This window comes from Acomys minous (genome assembly GCF_964271855.1).
Source record: "Acomys minous genome assembly, chromosome: 20".
In the NCBI taxonomy this organism is placed as follows: domain Eukaryota; kingdom Metazoa; phylum Chordata; class Mammalia; order Rodentia; family Muridae; genus Acomys; species Acomys minous.
The window spans coordinates 22,015,159-22,031,910 of record NC_140502.1 but is presented as its reverse complement, the minus strand read 5'-3'; the positions used below and the strand labels follow the sequence as shown (position 1 = coordinate 22,031,910).

Here is a 16,752-nt window from a genome sequence, read left to right as displayed (position 1 = left end):
TGGGTCTGTGTGCAGGACGCTAGCCCGAGTGTCCTTCATGGGGATGGAGATGCCTTCCCTTCCGGAGAGGTGCTCTGGGCCCCAGGACTGTAGAGCTCAGCAGTTTCCAAAGAACTTTCTCTACAAGGGAGAGAAGCTGGACATTGCAGGAGGCGGGTGATCCTGGATTTAGGGTCGCCTTGATGCTGGGTTTGCCACACGCGATTTCACCCCCAGATAGGCCAGGAATGAGGGGAAGCTTCTAGGAAAAGACGTCCTTGTTCCCTGTCCCTTCAGCCCCAACAAATGTCGCCCAGCGTTTGAGTTGAGCAATGCGTCTCTTGGTCACGTTCCTCAAGTCTCTGGGTGCGACCCACACTTAGTGCTGCTGTCCAGGGTTGGTTATCGTTTGGGCCTTCACTGCTTCCCAAAGGCCCAGCAGCGGGAGGCTTGCGAGCCAGCCTCTTGGGAGGTCAGAAGAACCTTTAGGAAACAGGGCTTGGTAGAAAACAGTTAGGTCGTGGTGGGGTATATACCCCTAAAGGAAGTATTAGGATCACATTTCTCACTGTCCTCTTTGCTTCCCGGATGTGTGATGTGAGCAGTTTCCTTCACTACGTACTCATCCCATGATGCACCTCAACTCAGGCTCCAAAGCAGACTGGCCATGGGAAGAAATCTTTAAGACTGCGAGGTTCAGAAATAAAGCTCCACTCCCTTGTGAGCTGGCTGGCACAGCCCCCTTCAGTGTTGACTGTAAGCATTATCTGCTTTCTCCTTTTGCCTTGGGCCATTTCCAGAGGCTGGAGCCAAGATGCCCACCAACCTCAACCACACAGCTCCAGAGTTCCTTCTTGGACCTGGAGGGGACAGAAAGGAGCTCCACAGGGAGACCAATGGAGCCAACAAATCTGGGGCAGGGGGAACGGAGGGTGCTGCAGACAGATGCACCAACCAAGGACCAAGCATGGTGAGGACCGAGACCCTCTGCTCAGATGGAGTAGACAGGCAGCACAGTGTCCGTGTGGCTCCCACGCTATGGGGAACAGGCACTACCTCCGGCATGGACTCTGGTGCCCACTCACTGATCACATCCCCCTGGCAGGGCAGCCTTGCCAGGCCACAGAGGAAGAGGACACAGGCAGTCCAGATGAGACTTGACAGGCTGAGGTCAGATGTTAGGGGAGGAGGGCTCCCCTTTCTGAGGACTAGGGGAGGGAGGGAAGGCGAGTAGGACAGAAGGCGACGAGGGAGGGGCTACAATCAAGATGTAAAGTGAACAACTGAAAAATTTTTAAACATTAAAATGATTTTTAAAGAGTTCCTTCTTCCCGATAGTGCCTGTACTCCTCAGACCTACTTGGAGTGACCTTCCACGCTCACATTTCCTGCCCTGGAGACTGGGCCAACCAAACCATACCCAACTTCCTACAGAACAAGAGGGCACTCGGTTCCCCACTGCTCCAGGGCAGAGTTCTGGAGTCGAGATAACTAACTGCCTCTGATTTTGTTTGTTTGTTGTTTTGTTTTGTTTTTATAGGTTTGGGTTTTGTTTTTGTTTTTTTGTTTCTTTGTTTTGTTTTGTTTTGTGTGTGTGTGTGTGTGTGTGTGTGTGTGTGTGTGTGTGTGTGTGTGTGTTTAAGTGGTGCTGAGACTCAAGCCCAGAGCCCTGTGCATGCTAGTCAAGCATTCTATCACTGAGCTCCGCCTGCAGCCCTTCCTTCCTTAATACGCTTATTTCAGGATGAGGGGAGTGTGCACCCACCAATGGGGATGGAGGGCAGAGGACAACTTAGTGGTTCTCTACTTCCATGTGAGTCCTGGGGATTAAGCTCAGACCATGATCTCACTCGCCAGCCAGCCACCAGCCTGCCTCTCTTTCTTTCTTTCTTTCTTTCTTTCTTTTTTCTGGTTTTTCGAGACAGGGTCTCTCTGTGTAGCCTTGGCTGTCCTGGACTCGCTCTGTAGACCAGGCTGGCCTTGAACTCACAGCGATCCACCTGCCTCTGCCTCCTGAGTGCTGGGATGAAAGGCGTGCGCCACCATGCCGGGCTTTTCTTTCTTTCTTTAAGAAGGAGGAGGAGGAGGACGAGGAGGACGAGGAGGACGAGGAGGAGGAGGAGGTCCTGTCATCAATCTCCAAGCCTTCTTCACACTCCCCAGTGCCGGAATTTCAAGCATATGCCACCCACTCAACTTGAACCTCTCCATAACCCAGCTCTGTTTCCCCTGTATGTGGTTAGAGAACTGGAGGAAACTGTCAGCACTGAAGACAGGGCAACTCCCCGGCAGTGGTCCTTCCACCGCTGGCACTCTGCTGAGGACTGCAAGTTGGTGGGTAGAGGGAGCAGCAGTCGGCCTCTCTCTGCCAGCCTCCTGTGCCTCATTTCTTGCTGTAAACGGGCAAAAGGCATAAGGAAACTCAAGTGAGAGAAAAAAATCCAAGAGAACAAGTCACAACACAGTAAGGGCAGGAGTCAAGCACAGCTGCCAAGATGTCAACCACTTGTCAGAGTGTTGCACTTCTGCTTGGCCAGTTTTACCTCCCACATTCCTGTGAGGCACCTGGTCCAATCTGTTACAAGCGTGACGAGCACTGCCTTCTAATAGGTGCTCTGGGGTGGGACTACACTGCAGACACCAGCTCACCCAAGCAGTTCCAAGACCTCAGAAGCCTCTGACTGGTGCCGGCAGCGCCAACAGACACAATGAAGCTTCTAGTCTCTTCCTTGCCTCTGCTGCTGCCGGCAATGCTTGCGTCCATGGTCTCCAGCAGCCCAAAGCCAGGTAAATAAAACGAAATCACATTCTCATTTCTTCCTCTCCTTCTCTCCTCCTTTCCTCTTTCTTCCTTCCTCCCATCCATTTTTCTTCCCCCTTTAGACAGGGTCTTGATATGTAGCTCAGGCTGGCCAGAATCCTGAACTCTTCCTACCGCAGGACCCTGAGTGCCAGCGTTACAGGCATGGGCCGCCATGCCTAGCTCAAGATTAATTTGCACCTCTCCTGCAGCATACACACACCAAAATTTAAATTGATATTAAGGGGGAAAATGGGGTAGAAAATGTGGCAAACCTACAAAAAATGCATTTAAAATGTTCTTTTAGCTACAGTGAGTTGGGGCGATCATGTTAGTCTTTCTCAGAACCAGTATCCTCATTAACAAAAAGGAAGGCCCCTATGTATCCCAAAAGAGTCTGGGAACCTTACGACACACTGCCAAAGTGTCTGCGTCTGTAGTTGGCAACATACACACATGTACACACTCAGCCCAGCCACAGCCCACTTCCTGCACCTTCCCAACTTCTCCTAGAAAAGTCACAAACTTTCTCTGGGCTCAGCTGCAGGGGGTGGGGATGGGGTGAAAAGTAAAGAAATGAGGACCCCTATTTTATTTTTGTTTTTTTTTTTTAGAGTGTGCCAGGTAATCTACTGATGATACAAACTATATGATGGCACTAGCACCAGGCGGTGGCCGTGCACGCACTTTGGTCATGCCTTTCTGTGAAAGCAGACTTGGCAGAGGTTCTCAATCTGTTCCAGTTTTCACCAAAGCCAGTGAGGCCCAGACATTCACGGAACACCACACAGTAGTAAGATGATCTGCATCCACGTACCTTCCTACCTGAGTGCAGCTTCCCCTCATTCCTGGCCTATCTGGGGGTGAAATCGCGTGTGGCAAACCCAGCATCAAGGCGATCCTAAATCCAGGATCACCCGCCTCCTGCAATGTCCAACTTCTCTCCCTTGTAGAGAAAGTTCTTTGGAAACTGCTGAGCTCTACAGTCCTGGGGCCCAGAGCACCTCTCCGGAAGGGAAGGCATCTCCATCCCCATGAAGGACACGCGGGCTAGCGTCCTGCACGCAGACCCACGGCTCTAGTCACAACCCAGCTTTCCACTCTGCTCCCTCCCGCTCACAGAGAGACACTCTCCGCTCCACTCCAACTGGACGGCTGAGCCCCAGCAGGTCCTCCAGCGTTGCCTCCAGCTCCAAAGCTAACACCTTCCCCCTCCTCCCTTGACTCCTCCCACAGCCAGACACAGCTCTCCCCTTGCTGGCTCTGCTCAGCTCAGACAAGACTCTCTTTCTGCACGTCATATTCTGCCTCCCACTGCAGACGGGCACCTCCTCTACCTCTCCTCCTGCCCTGCACACGGGGCAGCCTTAATCACATTGGTGGCACCAACTCATGTATTGTTTCCATAACCCTCACACTACCCAGCATAGCGTTCGGTAAATATTAGCTAAGAGCTCAGGTTTCTAAGTTCAGAATGATTTGCTTCCATGGCTCCATGCCAGGGTTTTTTTCTTATTGTTGCTAGTGTGTGTGTGTGTGTGTGTGTGTGTGTGTGTGTGTGTGTGTGTGTGTGTGTGTCTCACACTGGGGATTAAACATAGAACCCCGTGCATGCTAAACAAACACTGTATCACTGAGTTATAGCACTGTCCCTATTTTTGTTGCTGTTGTTTTTCAAAACAGAATTTCTCCATATAGCCTGGCTGTCCTGGAATTCGCTCTGTAGATGAGGCTGGCCTTGACCTCTCAGAAATCCACTTGCCTCTGCCTCCCGAGTGCTGGGATTAAAGCCGTGCACCACCACTGCCTGCCTGCCCTTATTTTTTTCTTTTGATACATGGCCTTTATTAGTTTCCCAGGCTGCCTTGAACTTATAATCTTCTTGTCTTGACCTCCCAAAGAGCTGAGATTACAAAACCAAACTTACTAATTAAGTTTGGTGCTAAGCAATTCTTTGCTGTGCAGGCATCTGTCTACAAACAAACCACCAAAGTAAAAATCCTCCAGTTAAGAAAGTAAAAACGGGGCTGGAGAGATGGCTCAGAGGTTAAGAGCACTGACTGTTCTGCTGTTCTTCCAAAAGCCCTGAGTTCAATTCCCAGTAACCGCATAATAGCTCACAACCATCTATAATGTGATCTAATGCCCTCTTCTGGCCTGCAGGCATGCATGCAAGCAGAGCACTATATACATAATAAATAAATAAATAAATAAGTTCTTTAAAAAAAAAAAGAAAGCAAAAACAAAAAAACAGATGGTGGTGGCACACGCCTTTTATCCCAGCACTCGGGAGGCAGAGGCAGGTGGACCTTTGTGAGTTTGAGAACAAGTTCCAGGACAGCCAAGGCTACACAGAGAAGCCATATTTCGAAAAACAAACAAAGCTAAAAATTCCCAGCACTCACTGGTCCATGTTCCTGTAAGGACTACTCCAAGTTAATAAACACAGCTCTACAGCGACACTTACAAACCTGGCTCACAATGTTCATTTAGTAGCCAGAGGAAATGACCTAAACATAATCTACAAATCAATTCCCAAAATAAAATTTACCTTACAAGACAGAGTACTCTAGCCCAGTAGCTAAGAGCCCTGGCTGGCTTTCCAGAAGACTTTGGTTTGATTCCCATAGCCCACATGGTGGCTGACAACTGTAAATCTACTTCTGGAGGATCTGATGCCCTCTTATGGCCTATGTGGGTACTGCAAACATTTGGTGCACTAACATACATGCAAGGCAAAACACCCATATACATAATTTTTTAAAATCTGATTTTGCTTTTCCTCCTAATAGCTACATCTATACTCAATATACTTTTTGAAAGGGAAAAGAAGAAAGAGAATAGATGAGAACGTATGAAAATTTATGACTAAATTACTTACAATAATATTCATTATTTATATTACTTAATTATATTACTTATGACAATACCTGACATGTGCTAGGAAATCTTGTGCTGCAGGCACTGTTTTAATGTTACAAGAATACACTGTCCTCATGAAAATCTAATGTAATGGGGGTTGGAGAGATGGCTCGGCAGCTGAGAGCACTGGCTGCTCTTGCAAAGGTTGTAGGTTCAGTTTCCAGCAGCAGCACTGAGCAGCTCATACTGCCTGTAACTCCAGCTCCAGAGGATTCAACACGCCCTCTGCTCCTCAGGCACCTGTGCACACACTCAGGAGCATACATACAAGTAGAATTTTTATTTTATTTTATTTTATTTATTTATTTATTTATTTATATTTTTTTTTTTTTTTTTTTTGCTTTTTGAGACAGGGTTTCTCTGTGTAGCCCTGGCTGTCCTGAACTCACTTTGTAGACCAGGCTGGCCTCAAACTCACAGCGATCTGCCTGCCTCTGCCTCCCAAGTGCTGGGGTGAAAGGCGTGCACCACCACTGCCTGGCTGAATAAATAGTTTTTTAAAGATTTATTTGTTATGTATGTGGAGTTCTGTCTGCATGGATGCCTGCCCTCCAGAAGAGAGCACCAGATCTCATTGTAGATGGCTGTGAGCCACCCATGTGGTTGCTGGGAATTGAACTCAGGACCCCTGGAAGAGGAGCCAGTGCTCTTTTTAAGCTAATGTATTTTGTTATTTTTAACTTTGACTTTTTCATGCCTTCAAAACATTTTGAAAACAGCTTCAATATATCTTTCAGGTGGTTTTGAACTAATTTTAAGTTTTCATTTATCTAATTTGCTGGGAGTCTATGGTGCATGGACTGTGTAGGCCAGAAGCCAACTTTCAGGAGCTGGTTCTTGCCTTCTCTCATGGGGGTCTTGGGGTTGGGCTCAGGTAGTGAGGCCTGGCTGGTAGGCACCTCTAACCACTAAGCAATCTCACTGCCCTCATTTAAACATTTTACCATAATACCATCAGCAAAACCAGGATTTTTTTTTAATTATTAAAGAAAAGAGGGGCTGGAGAGATGGCTCAGAGGTTCTGTTCTTCCTAAAGGTCCTGAGTTCAATTCCCAGCAACCACATAGTGGCCCACAGCCATCTATAATGAGATCTGGTTCCTTCTTCTGGTGTGCAGGCATACATTTGGGCAGAATACTGTATATATAATAAATAAATACATCTTTTTTTAAAAAAAGAAAAGAGTTGCCAGGTAGTGGTGGCCCACAACTTTAATCCCCGCACTCAGGAGGCAGAGGCAGGCAGATCTCTGTGAGCTTAAGGCCAGCCTGGTCTACCGAGCCAGCTCTAGGATAGCCAAGGCTACACAGAGAAATCCTGTCTGGGCAAATGCAAAGGAGTGGGGAGGGGGCAGGAAAGATGATTCAGCAGGTAAAACGTGCTTAGCCAAGCCTGGCACCTCAGTTTCATTTCCCAGGGCCACATGGTAGAAAAGCGGACTCCTAAAAAGTTGTCCTCTGACCTCTACATATGCAGTGCGACACACACACAGGCAAGCTGTTCATTCTTTTTATGTGTTTGCTGATCCTGGTGCCCTCATATGTACACTTTCTGACTAGAGTTGTGTGCTGCAAGAATGTGAACATGCACACACAGAGAGATGCACACGTACACACACACACATACAGAGATGTACACACACATGTGCACGCACGCACGTGCACACACATGTGCACACACACATGTGCACACACAGGGAGATGCACACACACATGTGCACGCACACACATGTGCACACACACTATCAGTAAATGTCATTTAAATTAAAAACAAAAAACAGTAGGAGAGTTCTGGCTAGATTTCTAGCATCCACAAGGCAGTGTTCCACTCTCTGTAACTCTAGTCCCTGGAGATGTGACTCCCTCTTCCAGCCTTTGTGGACACTGCATGCATATGGCACACAGACATGCATGCAGACAAAATACTCATAAAATAAAAACTCATGAATAGGGCTGGAGAGACGGCTCAGTGGTTAAGAGCGCCGCCTGCTCTCCCAGAGGTCCTGAGTTCAATTCCCAGCAACCACATGGTGGCTCACAACTATCTAAATTGTAATCTGATACCCTCTTCTGCAGACAAAGCACTCATATGCAATAAATAAAATAAATAAATCTTTTTTAAAAACTCATAAATACAGCAGGCATGGTGGTGCACACCTTTGATCCCACTGCTCAGAAAGCAGAGGCAGGTGGATCTCTGTAAGTTCAAGGCCAGCCGGGTCTACAAAGTGAGTCCAGGACAGCCAGCGCTGTTACACAGAGAGGCCCTTCCTCAGAAAAAAAAAACTAAGTACTCATATTCATAAAATAAGAATAAATATTGAAAACCAGGAATAGCTGGGGAGCTGCCTCAGTGGCTACAGTCACCAGCTGCGCCTCCTGAGGCGCCCACATGGCGGCTTACAAACTCTAGTTCCAGGAAATCGCCGCCCTCTCTGCCCCTTCAGCCGTCAGACACCCCAGTGGTGCACAGATGTACATGCTACCAAACATCCATGCTTGTAAAACCAAAACCTAGAGAGCCAGAAAACTATTATCCATGCTTCTATAATTGAGTTCAAGACTATCCTGAACTACATGAGACCATGCCTCACAGTAACAACTACATGAGAGCATGCCTCACGGTAACAACTACATGAGACCATGCCTCACAGTAACAACTACATGAGAGCATGCCTCACGGTAACAACTACATGAGACCATGCCTCACAGTAACAACTACATGAGAGCATGCCTCACGGTAACAACTACATGAGACCATGCCTCACGGTAACAACTACATGAGACCATGCCTCACGGTAACAACTACATGAGAGCATGCCCCACGGTAACAACTACATGAGAGCATGCCTCACCGTAACAACTACATGAGACCATGCCTCACGGTAACAACTACATGAGACCATGCCTCACAGTAACAACTACATGAGACCATGCCTCACGGTAACAACTACATGAGACCATGCCTCACGGTAACAACTACATGAGAGCATGCCTCCCAGTAACAACTACATGAGACCATGCCTCACAGTAATAGTGATGTTGATTATGATAAATAAAGTTTGTTGTGCCTTTGAATTTTTCTCCAAGCCAGCTACCATTTTAACGTATCTAAATGTAATCCTTAGAATTTTAAAACTTCTTTATTTAGGGATTCAACTAAAATCATCTACAAGATTTCTGTGGTGTTAGTATTTATGGCTTTTTGCTGAAATGAGGAATAAAGGCCACACTAGGAGAAAATGCTAGAAAAAAGTGTAGAATCCAAGAGCTGTGCCATCTAAATTATTTTAATAGTGCTTAAGACAGCACATGAGAACACTGGAAAACAGCACTGGGGAAATGATGCAACACCACCCATCTGTGTGGCAGACAAATCTGGGAAACAGGAGGCCTGGATCCAACCAGATGACCTCTAACAGAGGCCCTCTCTGAAAACTCGTCAGTCCACCTACTGAGCAAACACTTACTAAATGCCTCCCATGTGCCCGGAACCCTGAGCGCCATCAGTGCTGAGCCACTGGCTCTGAGGTAGCAAATGAGAAAGGTGCTGTTTACATTCGCTGGGAGTGCCATAGCCAAACACCACAGTTGTGTGGCCTTAAGGACAAATTGATTCTTCTCAGGTTTCTGGAGACAGAGGAACCAGAAGATCTGGGTCTCTACTAAGGCCTCTCTCTTTGTCTGGCAACGGCCATCATCTTAGTTGGGGCTGCAGCTCTGTTGACTGGATGGCAACAGGTGGAGACAGCAGAGACTTAACTCCTCTTAGCTCCAAAAATAGGGCTTCTGGGCTCAGGGCTTCAGGGATCAGGGTTTCTGGGATCGGGGTTTCTGGGATCAGGGTTTCTGGGATCGGGGTTTCTGGGATCAGGGTTTCTGGGATCAGGGTTTCTGGGATCAGGGTTTCTGGGATCGGGGTTTCTGGGATCAGGGTTTCTGGGATCAGGGTTTCTGGGATCAGGGTTTCTGGGATCAGGGTTTCTGGGATCAGGGTTTCTGGGATCAGGGTTTCTGGGATCACGGTTTCTGGGATCAGGGTTTCTGGGATCAGGGCTTCTGGGATCGGGGTTTCTGGGATCAGGGTTTCTGGGATCGGGGTTTCTGGGATCAGGGTTTGTGAGATCAGGGTTTCTGGGATCAGGGCTTCTGGGATCACGGTTTGTGAGATAAGGGTTTCTAGGATCAGGGCTTCTAGGATCAGGGTTTGTGGGATCGGGGTTTCTGGGATCAGGGTTTCTGGGATCAGGGCTTCTGGGATCAGGGTTTCTGGGATCAGGGTTTGTGAGATCAGGGTTTCTGGGATCAGGGCTTCTGGGACCAGTGTTTCTGGGATCAGGGTTTGTGAGATCAGGGTTTGTGGGATCAGGGTTTCTGGGATTGGGGTTTCTGGGATCAGGGTTTGTGAGATCAGAGTTTCTGGGATCAGGGTTGCTGGGATCAGGGCCTGGGATCAGGGTTTCTGGGATCAGGGCTTCTGGGATCAGGGTTTCTGGGATCAGAGTTTCTGGGATCAGGGTTGCTGGGATCAGGGTTGCTGGGATCAGGGCTTCTGGGATCAGGGTTGCTGGGATCAGGGCTTCTGGGATTAGGGTTTCTGGGATCAGGGTTTCTGGGATCAGGGCCTGGGCTCAGGGTTTCTGGGATCAGGGCTTCTGGGATCGGGGTTTCTGGGATCACGGTTTCTGGGATCACGGTTGCTGGGTTCAGGGCTTTAGCATGATTGAATTAAAGTAAGAATCATCTTCCAGTGTGCAGACAGTCAGTTCTCACACAGTGGAGGTTAAGAGTTCCCAGGAGTGCCTTTCTACAAGGACACTAATCCATGCATGGGCATTCTACATTCATGACCTAATTACCTGACAAAGCCCCTGCCTCCTAATACAATCACATTAGGAATCCAATATAAAAGGCATTTTGGGTTTTTTTTTTTTCCGAGACAGGGTTTCTCTGTGTAGCCTTAACTGTCCTGGACTCACTCTGTAGACCAGGCTGGCCTTGAACTCACAGAGATCCACCTGCCTCTGCCTCCCGAGTGCTGGGATTAAAGGCGTGCGCCACCACCGCCCGGCTAGAAGCCTTTTTAAAAGATTCATTTGTTGTATTTTATGTATATGAATGCTTTGCCCGTGTGTATCTACGTGCACCACAAGCATGCAGTGCCCCAGAGGCCCCTGGAACTGGAGGTACAGTAGGGTTATGAACAGCTCTGAACCCAGGCCCTCTGCAAGAGCCATGAGCGTTCTCTGCTGCCCAGTCTCCTCAGCCCCAACAAAAGGTGTTGGGAGGACATATTCTTTTAATGTCTTTTAGTATCATCAGTCACATGAGTGTTCCTCTGTGTGTACACATCCTTAAGGTCTGTTGTTGTTGTTGTTTGTTGTTGTTGTCCAAATATCATTTTTTTATAAAAGTGGACTAGAGAAGACCATAAACACTTTATTTTAGCTTAATTACCATTTCAAAACCCTGTCTCCAAATACACTCATTCTAAGGTTGTACAAGTTGGATCCTCAATGTGTGAATTTGGAGGGATAAAGTTCAGTCCATAACAGAGTTAAAGTCACGAATTATACAGGGATAATTCAAGCACAGTGCTCATCTGTAATCCCTGCTATGGGGAGTCAGTGGTAGAGAGGCCGCTGCACGCTCAAGGACAGCCTGGACTACACAGCAAGATACTTTCCCACTCGACAACAACAAAGATGGAAGCTGGAGGGTCAGCAGGCAAAGCCAATCCCAGTTATAATATGGAGCCCCGGTTTAAAAAAAAAAATAGTTTAAGCCAGGTGATGGTGGCGCAAACCTTTAATCCTCAAATGACAGAGGCGGTTGCATCTCTGCGTTTGAGGCCAGCCTGGTCTACAGAGTGAGCTCTGGGACAGCCAGGGCTACACAGAGAGACTCTGTCTTAAAAAAAAAAAAAAAAAAAAAAAAAAAAAAAAAAAAAGATAGTTTAAACAAAATAAGAAACATATAAAGGAATATTTGGTTGTTTTCATGGTGCTATGGATCAAATCCAGGGCATCGTACGTGCCAGACAAGCACATACCACTTAATTACACCCACAGTCTGTCGTTATTAATTTTAATAGGATATTTTGCCACTTAAAATCAGAGGAGGTGTTATGTGGACTCAAATCTATAAGCCTTCGTCTTTTTATAATTTTGTCCTAATTGTTTGTGTCTTTGTCAAGCTTGACACAGCTTGAAAAGAAGGAGCCTCAGTTGAGAAGGCGCCTCCCTAAGACTGGCCTGTTAGAAAGACTATAGGTGTTTTCTTGATGAGTGACTGATAGGGAGTACCCAGCTCACTACAGCTGGTGAGCCCCTAGGCAGGTAGCCCTGGGATGTACAAGAAAGCAAACCGAGCAAGCCAGGAAAAACAAGCCAGGGAGCAGCGCTCCTCCATGGCCTCCACGAACGCACGTCAGCTCCTGCCTCCAGGTTCCTGCCTTGAGTTCCTGCCCTGACTTCCCTCAGGAAGTTTTGGGGTGTGACCTGAGAGCTGTAAGGTGGAATAAGTCCTTTCTTTCCAGAGTTGCCTTTGATCATGGGGTTCTGTCACAGCACTAGAAACCCTAAGACAAATTTTATATTGTATCTAATTAATTATTTTTTGAGGGTGAGTACAAACGTCACACACACACACACACACACACACACACACACACACACACACACACACACGAGATGTGTGAAAGTCAGAGGACAAGACAGTCACCGTTCTGTTTCTACCATATGAGTCCCAAGGATTGTCAAGCCTTTCCTACTAAGCCTTTAAACCTTCGCCAGCCTTTAAACCTTCATCTTTTGTTGTCATAAAAAAATATTTCAGGAGCTAGAGAGATGGCTCAGGGGTCAAGAGCACTGTCTGTTCTTCCAGAGGTCCTGAGCTAAATCCCCAACAACCACATGGTGGCTCCCAACCATCTATCCTGGCATCTGGTGCCCTCTTCTGGCCTGCAGGTGTACGTGCAGATAAAGCACTCATACATGTAAAATAAATAAATCTTTAAAAAGTATTTTAGAGGTGGGTTTGGTTGTAAACACCAATAGCCCCAGCTACCCGGGAAGCAGATTCAGGGGGCTCGCTGAGGGCCGGATATAAGTCTAGATACAAGACTGAGCTGAAGAACACGCCCTCGCCTCAACTAGATGGAGGCAGCAGCGTCAACAGCATGGGCTTGGATGCAACGAGCCCCACAGGGACAAACACACACACATCCTCTTAACAGTTGGAATTGTGGGTTCAGACAGAGCAACTTTTGTGGGTTACAGTCATCGGTTCCTTGTTCTCACTTGAATTATCAGTATTTTCGTGTGAGAAGCTGCAGCATCTGTAACTGCATCACACCTTCCCTTAGATTCAGAAGCCATTTTCTTCTCTTCCTCAGCTAAGCTTTTCAGGAGGCCTGAGGTTTTCTTTTGGGGTGTATTTATCTTGCTCTGTATGCGGAGCCTGCGAAGCTCAGAAGGCAGCCCTGGTGCCCCTAGAACTAGAGTCAGGGTGACTGCAACCCACCGCGCAGGCGCTGGCAATCAAGCCCAGAGTTGGTTCTCTCTGCAAGAGCAGCAAGTGCTTTTAACCACTGGGCCATCTCTGCAACACTTAGGCTAGATTTCACGTCTCAGTGCTTTATGCATTTACATTATTCCTCTTCTGGAGTACCCTGGAGCCCAACACTGGAAGGGAAGACAGACAGACAGCCGGACAGGGAGACACACATACACAGAGATGTGCTACCTAGGTAGGTGCTGCAGGACGCTAAAGCATGCCTGCAGAGGACTTTCCCTTTCCAGCACCTGAAGCAACCACAGATGTGTTTCCCTCCAGCAGGGGTCGCCAGAAGCCATGGGGACCAACACCAGGGTTCCGGGAGGTGGCTCTGGGAAGGTGGCCAAGAGTGTGAATGCAAAGGTCAGTAAGCCAGCCTTGCCCGCAGGCTCTGCGCCCTCAGGACCCTTGGCCTTCATCTCCCTTCAGCCCCGGAGACCAGGCTCTATCTGCACACCTGCGCAACAGCTAGCCCAATCACAAGCTGCACCCCAAATTCCCAGAACTACCTTCCCAAAGGGTTTTTACTTTTTCCTGGCTCCCAAAAAAAATATCTTGGAGCTGGGTGGTGGTGGTGCATGCCTTTAATCCCAGCACTTGGGAGACAGGGGCAGGTGGGTTGCTGTGAGTTCTAGGCCAGCCTGGGCTACATAAGCGAGTCCAGGACAGTCAAGGCTACATAGAGAAACCCTGTCTCGAAAAACCGAAAAAAAAAAAAATCTTGGATCCTGTCTTAGCCTGATATTCCTTATAAAAAGGACTAAAATTGGAAGAAACGCGGCTCTAAAAAGACACTCCTGCCTCATTTGGTTTTTTTTGTTGTTGTTGTTTTGGTTTTTTGGGGGTTTTTTTGTTTTTTGTTTTTTGTTTTTTGTTTTTAGTCTTCAGCCTCCACAGGGATATCCCAATGCCCCCTCCAAACATGTCAACAAATCCCTCCCATCAGAGGTCACAAAAAAGCAACTTAGAAATCCTGTGTGCACACAGGTCTCCGGTGTTCTCTGTTGAGCCTTTCCCCCTGTATGAAAGAGGCACCGGGAGGGTTCGGAAGCTCCGCTCCTGAGTCCCTACTCTCAAATCTACCACTCCGCCTGTCCAAGCAGCAGCTTGTCGTTACAGATTGGTTCCTGAAAGCCCCGAAAAGAAAATCTGCACCAGTGCCGGCGCCACCAAGGAAGCAGTGTCCCTGTGACCGTGTCAAGGGCAGTGAGAAAAAAACCAGTAAGTCTGAAGGATGGCCTTGCTTACACCAGCCTCAGTCCTGCAGAGTCACGAGGGATGAAGGCGAGGCCAGGAGCAGCCAAATAAGCACATGCATCAACTAGACCCTTCCGATCCAGTGTCAGCTTGTAGGAAAACTGACAGAGCGACAACATCAGGATAGACTTATGCTGAAGCTAAAATGGCTTAATCAAATTCCTAGATTCTACCACAGCAGCATTTATCAAAGTAAAAGGAGATAAGGCAGCTGTGGCCTGATCGTTAATTTCTGAAGAGGACACCAGGGTCAGTGTGGAACAGGATTTTGGCTTTTCCTCCATCTGGCAGTTGGGTTGGTTGTTTGTCTTAACTGCTGAGCCATCTCTCCAGCCTCGTCCTCCGCTTTAAAATGTTATTATACAAAAATCAAATCAGGGGCCAGAAATATGGCTCAAAGGGTAAAGGTGTTTACAGCCAAATAGGGCAGCCTGAGTTCAGTCTCTGGGACCCACGTGACAGAAAAAGAGAACAGAGTCTTGCAAGTTGTCCTCTGACGTCCACATTCCTATTAGTGCGTGAGTGCAGCCCCACACATGCACACAACACACACACACACACACACACACACACACACACACGCACACGCACACACAAAAACACTGAGGGTCTTTTAGTTATTATATTTCAGGGGTGTGTGTGTGTGTGTGTGTGTGTGTGTGTGTGTGTGTGAGAGAGAGAGAGAGAGAGAGTGTGTGTGTGTGTTTGCATGTACCATCACATGTGTGGAGGTCAGAGCACACAGCAGAGTCAGCTCTCTCCTCTTAACCCTCTCAGCCTCTGGGGTTGAATTCAGGTCATAAGGTGTGGCAAGTGCCTTTACCTGATGAACCATCTCTTTTTCTCTTGTTTGGCTTCTTGATTCTTTTTATTTATTTATTTATTTATTTATATTCAGTTTGGTTTTTGAGACAGGGTTTCTCCATGTAGCCTTGGCTGTCCTGGACTCACTCAGTAGACCAGGCTGGCCTCAAATTTATAGAGATCCACCTGCGTCTGGCTCCGGAGCGCTGAGATTAAAGGTGCGTGCCACCACTCCAGCCTTGTTTGAAATAGATTTTCATTCTAGCCTGAGATGATTTGGAATTCACTTTCCAGTTTAGGAGGACATCACACTTAAGATCACACTGCCTCTGCCCGAGTGCTGAGACTGCAGGCACGCCACACTACAGCCCGCTGCACCTCGCACGCGCGTGTGCAGGGGCTGGAGACGGGGAGCAACAGTCAAGGGCGCTCACTCCTCCCTCGGAGGACCAGAGGAGCCTGTCTTCAACCCCTGAACCCGGGAGGCAGGGGCAGAGGATCTCTGGAGAGTTCGAGGCCAGCCTGGTCTACAGATAGAGTTCCAGGATAGCCATAGCTACACAGAGAAACCCTGTCTCAAAATAAAATCAGAGGACCAGGGTTTGCTCCCCAGCACAAGCGTCACATGTCTCCCAACCACTATCACTCCAGCTCCAGGGGATCTGAAATTCTATTCTGACCTCCTCGGGTGCGCGTGCGTGTGCACACACGAAGAAAAATAAAATAAAGCATTTTTTTTTAGTTTGTAATCATAGCACCCCTTCTATTTGTACCCTAGGACACCAAAAGCGCCACAAGAAGCCACAAAGGCACTCCAGAACCTGTCAGCAATTTCTCAAGCGGTGTCAACTAGCAAGCTTGTCTCTGCCCTTATAGCTCTGAGGCTGTGCTCTCCCAATGAACACTCTCAGTGGAAAAGAAATGACCAACCCTAGAACGCTTCCTCACCAAAAGCACCCCGTGCTCTCTGAAGGCGGTGCCCAACATCACGTGTCACTGTGCCCGTCCTCTACTGCCAGCGTCACTTGTCACTCTTTTCTTTCTTATGCCTTCCATTTACCCCTAAAAGAATCTAGGAAACCTCAGCCTCCTGTTGGCCTGAGTTGACAATAAATGTAACCAGAAAGCTAGCAAAGGAAATAATTGAATACATAATGCATATATGGTGACTATCAGTTATTCCAATCAGAGGGGGTTTGACTAAGCACATTCAATTCACACGTCACACTTTGCCCACCTATTTCATCTGAAACCCATCCCAGAGCTACACGGACTTGTCCCTCCCTCACCCGCTCCCTCCCTCCATTGCCTGAAAGGGGGCATAGAAGGCAGGTAAGGTTTGTTTGTTTGTTTGTTTTTAAAGATTGATGTATACAATGTTCTGCCTGCCTGTGCGCCTGCCCACCAGAAGAGGGCGCCAGATCTCATCACAGA

General features: G+C 47.9%; 1 protein-coding gene across 2 annotated transcripts; it reads left to right on the top strand.

Moving 5' to 3' along the window:
* Positions 1–2,536: 2,536 nt before the first annotated feature.
* CXCL17 (C-X-C motif chemokine ligand 17) lies at positions 2,537–16,479 on the top strand. 2 transcript variants are annotated; one of them, XM_084770276.1, is made up of 4 exons: positions 2,537–2,766; positions 13,540–13,620; positions 14,377–14,478; positions 16,097–16,479. In XM_084770276.1, exons 1-4 carry the CDS (start codon positions 2,688–2,690, stop codon positions 16,192–16,194), a joined length of 360 nt encoding a protein of 119 aa, XP_084626402.1. In that variant the 5' UTR covers positions 2,537–2,687; the 3' UTR covers positions 16,195–16,479. The 2 variants fall into 2 exon arrangements, with proteins under 2 accessions (XP_084626402.1, XP_084626401.1); XM_084770275.1 differs by having other exon boundaries at positions 13,537–13,620.
* The last annotated feature ends 273 nt before the right edge of the window (positions 16,480–16,752 follow it).

What these genes read in the sequence shown, in the direction of transcription:
- CXCL17 (XM_084770275.1), top strand. Translation starts at nt 2,688, where the DNA reads ATGAAGCTTCTAGTCTCTTCCTTGCCTCTGCTGCTGCCGGCAATGCTT. An exon ending in CCAAGAGTGTGAATGCAAAG is followed by an intron (nt 13,621 to 14,376) that starts GTCAGTAAGCCA and finishes TTGTCGTTACAG; the next exon opens with ATTGGTTCCTGAAAGCCCCG. An exon ending in GGGCAGTGAGAAAAAAACCA is followed by an intron (nt 14,479 to 16,096) that starts GTAAGTCTGAAG and finishes TTTGTACCCTAG; the next exon opens with GACACCAAAAGCGCCACAAG.